General features: G+C 23.5%; 1 protein-coding gene across 1 annotated transcript; it reads left to right on the top strand.

Moving 5' to 3' along the window:
• MKS88_002991 (AAA family ATPase) lies at window positions 1-3,203 on the top strand (the record flags this gene model as incomplete). Its single annotated transcript, XM_067216046.1, has 7 exons — window positions 1-1,156; window positions 1,434-1,730; window positions 1,845-1,951; window positions 2,188-2,256; window positions 2,443-2,474; window positions 2,642-2,744; window positions 3,066-3,203. The coding sequence occupies 7 exons, from the start codon at window positions 1-3 to the stop codon at window positions 3,201-3,203; spliced, it is 1,902 nt and encodes a 633-aa protein (XP_067073565.1).
• Window positions 3,204-6,317: the final 3,114 nt, after the last annotated feature.

Here is a 6,317-nt window from a genome sequence, read left to right as displayed (position 1 = left end):
ATGAATCTGAATGAAGAGAAAAGGATTCCATTATGCTGCGAAATTTGTTTAAAGAACGAAAAAGATGTATCACATGAAATGATAAAAACTGCAGCACATAAATGGCTACTTTCCTTAGGAATAACTATAACGTTAGGTCGACATGATCCAAATAAAATAATATGTGACTTATTAAATAAATATTGTGATTATATAGTTATTGAGCCAGCTATACCTATAAAAATAGTAAAAGAATACAATGGGAGTTATGACAGTGATATGTATGGGGAATTATACAGTACATATTACTCAGTATATGATGTAAATAATTCACATTACAATCTAAATATAAATGATAAATTAAATTGTACAAAAAAGGAAAACGAAACAAATAATTTAATACCAAGTTGGAGAAATTGCGATAATTATGACAATGCGAATAATTTAATGCCAGATCAAGCAAATTACAATAATTATGAACATGAAATTGCTTTATTACCAGATCGAGTGAATTACAAAAATTATGAACATGAAATTAATTTATTACCAGATCCGTTGACTTATTACAGTTCAAATAATGATACCAATTTACCCTTAACAAAAAAAAAAGAAAATCTTTCAAATAGACCTAGTACTAGCTCTCTAGTTAGTTCTATAGCTGTCCCACAAAATGTCGTTTACTGCTCTCCTACATATAACGAAATAAAAAATAAAGAGAAAATGAAATCACCTAATATATTATTTACTGTACCTGTGATAGGGGAAAAATCTATATCTTCAATGGAAGAAGATCCAATCATATTGCCAAATTTTTGTTGTATAGTAAATGTAGTAACCTATTACAAAAATGATGATTTTATAGAAGAACAATTTAACGAAACAAGTGAAAATGAAGAAGAAGAAAAAAAAGACATACCTATATATTCTCAATATATATTACCACATTTACGTTTCCATAAATTATGGGATACTTTATATTATGAAGAAAATATTAAAAGAGATTTATTAGAATATGTATCTGCATTAATGTTGTTTGCTACCAAAAAAATTGATTCTAATTTAATAAATTATAATCATCTTGTATTGCTATATGGCCCACCAGGAACTGGCAAAACGTCCTTATGCAAAGCGTTAGCTAATAAAATTTGTATTCGACTTTCTAACATATATACCACAGGTTAAATTCGAAAGGGCCGATCTGCCGCACAACTGTGTTTTCCTGTGTGCCGTGATAAGTCATAAGGATGCATGAACAGGGATAAACTAAGTTTTTGCGAGTTTTGCAATTTTCGCAATTTTTGCAAGTTTTACAATTTTTTCATTTACGCAGTTATTGCACTTATGCAATATTTGTATTTACACAATATTTGTGTTTATCCATTTTATCTATTTATGCATTTCTTGCACTTCTTCCATTTGGGTACTTTTTTTTTTTTTTTTTTTTTCTTTCGAAGGCATTTTGATCGAGTTGAACGCGCATACGCTATTTTCAAAATGGTTCAGTGAATCGGGAAAGCAAGTGTTAAAATTGTTTAATAAGATTAAAAAAATAATCAACGATTATGAAGAAAATGATATTTTTATATGTTTACTAATAGACGAAGTAGAGAGTTTGTCCGCAGATAGGAAAAGATCTATGGGAAGCACAGAGCCATCAGATAGTATAAGAGTTGTTAATACCTTGTTAACTCAAATAGACTCTTTAAAGTATTACCATAACACCTTGTTGTTGACGACGTCTAATATATCTGGTAAGTGGGTTTAATGGCCAATTGATGAAATGGAGTCTTTTGGGCGCGCATAAATGTATATATGCACTTATACCCACATGTACTCATATGCCCATACATACGTTATTCTTGAAGAAATGATTGATGATGCTTTCATTGATCGAGTAGACCTCAAACAGTTCATAGGATTACCCAATGAAGAATGCAGATATGAAATATACAAGGACTGCATAGGCGAATTAGTAACATTTTGCAAATATAATATCTGTTAGTTGTTATGATATGTACAAATGTATTTTCATCTTTGCATTCGCTCGTTCTTCAATTCGCTCATTCTTTGATTCGTTTATTCTTTAATTCTTTAGTTCTTTATTTCATTAATTCTTTTATTAATAAAATTTTATTCAATTTATTTATATTTTTTTTATTTTTTTTTCGTTATTCTCATTCATGTATCTATCGGTTTACATTTATACAGATAGAGAAAGGAATAGTTTGCTTTTCATCGAAAATACCGAGTTATCAAAGAATTCAAAAGTTGCTGAAAGTAGGCATTTTACTAGCTCCTACATTAGTCTCTCTTGATTCGTTTTACATCCGCATATTTCTAACACGTTTGACCTACTCCTTTGATAACTCCTTTGCAAGCTAATTTTTATTATTCGTTTTTACTACGCCGCTACGCACCCATTTCACTTCCCCATATATTCAACTTTTTCATTTTATTTTGTAGAATGAAAAGGATAAAGCAAAGGACGAATACAAGTAATACTTAAATTGTAACAAAAAAAAAAAAAATAAATAAAATAAATAAATAAATAAATAAAAATAAAATAATAAATAAAAATAATAAATAAAAATAATAAATAATAAATTATTTTTTAACTGTAAATCAATGAATCGTGCTTATTTCCTTTTCATATTCTTATTAGTTACGGATATGAATTAGTGAAATGTTCTAAGATGAGTAAAGGCTTTAGTGGGCGATGTTTAAGAAGAATACCTTTTCAAGCGTATGCCTATTTTTGTCAAGCCGTAATAAAAAATATGCACTTATAAATACAAACACATACATATATATATATATATATATATATATATATATATATGTATGTATGTTTAAACACGTATATTTATGAATACATATTAGTTACCTGCCTGTTTTTAAAGCAATATTTGCAATTATAGAAGAATATCTTCCTAAAGCACATACGTATATGAGTTACTAAATTGATGAGCTAGACTTACACTGAATACGCTATGTTATATTATTTTATTTTTTACTTTATTTGATTTATTATTATAATTTTTTTTTTTTTTTTTTGTTATAATTTATATGGTGAAATTTTTTTTCAGACCCTACGCTTTTATAATTCGACAATTAATAATCAACAAAACGCCTTCATTTCTCTCCAAGATTTTTTAGTAGCACTTCAAATGGCCATTCAGAAAGAAGTTACAAATAAAAATAAGCTACTAGAACAAAAAATGTAAACACGATCTCTTACTGTAATCCTTTTTGTATTCACTAATAAGAACAGTTAAAGTAGCACTATATGTTCATACCGTTAGTTGCATTTAACATATACACATATGCAGCGCATAATAACGAAATATCTATTTTCACCTTTACAAATTTTTCATTTTATTTAATTTTTTATAAAGCATATTTTCTCTTGCTAATAAAAAAATTTTTTTTTCCAAGTTACCCAAGATGTATACATATTCTTCTACATTAAGACTAAAATGTGTTTACACATGCATACATACATATATACATTAATATACATATAAATATATTAATATATAAATGTGCATGTACAAAACTTATCTGTTTTATCCTTTTTTAGTAGATAGTAACAGTCATCTGCGAAACATGCTGTTTGATCTTTTTTTATTATGCTCATTTGGTAATACTAATCATCTTTTAATCATTATATTAAACAAATAAATAATTCTTATATAAATAAAAAAATAAAATAAAAATACAGTTATAATATAAAGAAAAGGTTAAAAAGGTATTTGGAAAAAAAAGGATAATTACATTGTTTCTTTTACGTATATCCTATATTATATACATTAATAAGAGTATATTTTTTGTTTATTTTTTCCTTATTTTTATGCATTTATTTTTACATTTCAAATTAAGAATTTGAAATATCAAAAAAAGTTACAAGAAATAAAACCTTGCAAATATAACCATATTTTTAATATTAACGTATACCTAATTGGTAAGTCGCAATTTTTTTAATTTAATGAGTCCTTTGAAAATTATTAAAATTACTAATAGTAAAACAGGATATATATATATTTTTTTTTTTTAAGCAAAAATAGTATTTTTCTAACATGTTCAGAAAATAATTACATTAAAGTAATATAAGTAACCTTAACAATTCATATTATTTAAAAAAATTTGTAGGAAAATAAAACTAGAAAATTTTTAATGCATATGCAATTCTATGAAATATTAAATTTATATAGCTGTACACCATATATTATGTTGTTATTTTTGTGTTATATGTGGTATTATCCCTATCATTTTTTCCCTTTTTTTAAATATATGAAAAAAACAAGAAATGAATATTATTCCTATTTTAATGAAGTATTATGGTATATATCTATGTATATTCTTTACATACTATAAATTTCATCATTCATATATATACAATAAACTGTGCAAATGTATAATATCCAAGAACATGCACAATAATATCCTTCTACTTCTTAAAAATAGATTTTTTTACATTCATTTATATTATATTATTTTTGTTTTTTTTATTCCCCTATTTGGCTATATAAAATAAAAAAAAATGAAAAACACAATTTATGTACAATGTATAAATATGTATATACATTATATATATATATATATGTGTGTATACATATATGTATACATAAATATTTATTATTCATGAAATATTTCATAAGCCAAAATTTAAAAATGCTATTTTTCTGTTGATAATTTAAAATATTATGCTTTTCACGTTTTCATATTTCTCACTCTTGCATTTCGTACTTTCTCATGAATTATTCCTACTTTTTCTGAAGAAGAAAGCTCAAGAATTTTTGCACAAATCTGTCCTTAACTGTTCATAATTTTTTCTTAAAAAAGGGGAGTTAAACTCTGTGAAGATTTATTATATATTTTCTTTTTTTTCTTTTTATACACTTACAAAATAAGCATGTATATAGGCATACATGGAAAAAATAAAAAAATTCAGATATGAACAGATATAATAATGATATATTAAATCTTTGTTCAAATGGAATAAAAAGAACTTTCTTAATTTATATATACAAATATATATATGTGCTATATTATACATATTTTCAATATTTTTATAATTTTTGCAATAAGTTGAACAAGATTTTTCTAAAAATGGTAAAATTAATATTAATAATAATAATAATAATGCAATACATTTTTTCTTTTAAAAAAAAAAAATATAAATGTATATATAATATATATATGTTATGTATATATGCAAGTGAAAACAGTTCGGATACTAGTACCTTTTTTTTTTTTAGATCATTTCGTTAACATTTTTAAATTTTCAAAGCACAGAAAAAAATAAAATACGGTTCAATTTTTTTTTTTTAATGCTATTAAAAACAATGAATAGGTGGAGAGACCTGCATGCATGTTTATAAAAGTTGTAAATGTGTTCGTTTTTATATTTCTGTTTATTTATTGAACTAATCCTATATATATGCATTATGAATATATTAAAATACATAAATGTAAGTTTTTGTTTTTATTTTTATTTTTATTTTTATTTTATTTTTTTTTTTTTTGTTCCTTTATTTTTTTTGATATTTAACACCTACTACATTGTTATTTTAAAATTTATAAATCATAAAAATGTAAATTTTATTTACATCTACAAAAATTGTGAAATTAGTTTAAAACTAAAAGTAATTTATCATAAATATTTTTGTTCATGTATAAAAAAATATGTGTATTATGTATTTTATTTTTTTTTTTTGCATTACCCCTCCCTTTTTAGTAAGCTCTAAAAAATATTGTTCATTCTAGGTTTTTTTTTTTTTTTTTTTTTTTATTACATAAAAAAATTGTTACATAATAATAAATTTTTAAAACATAGAAATCTGATACATTTTTACCTTGAATAAATTTATAGATTTATTAAAAAATAAATAATAATATATATATAAAACATGCAAAATCCTGAAGAACACATGAAACAGATGAAACACATAAAATGCATATTAAAAACAATAAATTTTATTTTATGAATGTGTTATATTCCTAATTTTAATCGCAGAATTCTTTTTTCATAAGGTGTTTATGATAAATGCATTTTAAAAGTAGTATACTACTTGGAATAGTGTAGAAGTGATGATGCAACTTCCAAAAATTCATTTATTATATATTATTATTCCGTAGTACATGTACATAAACGAAATAGAATAATTAGATCATATATAATATTTACGTATGTATTTTATATGTATGCGTATAAATACATACATATATTTATATATATAATATACATTATTATATATATACATTTTTAATAACAATTACACGAATGAAAGAAGATGTAGCGCCTTAATATCTTCATTTTTTTGAAAATAATTTTTTTT

The sequence above is a fragment of the Plasmodium brasilianum genome, chromosome 9 (genome assembly GCF_023973825.1).
Source record: "Plasmodium brasilianum strain Bolivian I chromosome 9, whole genome shotgun sequence".
Taxonomy (NCBI): Eukaryota; Apicomplexa; class Aconoidasida; order Haemosporida; family Plasmodiidae; genus Plasmodium; species Plasmodium brasilianum.
This window is presented reverse-complemented; position numbering and strand designations above follow the sequence as displayed.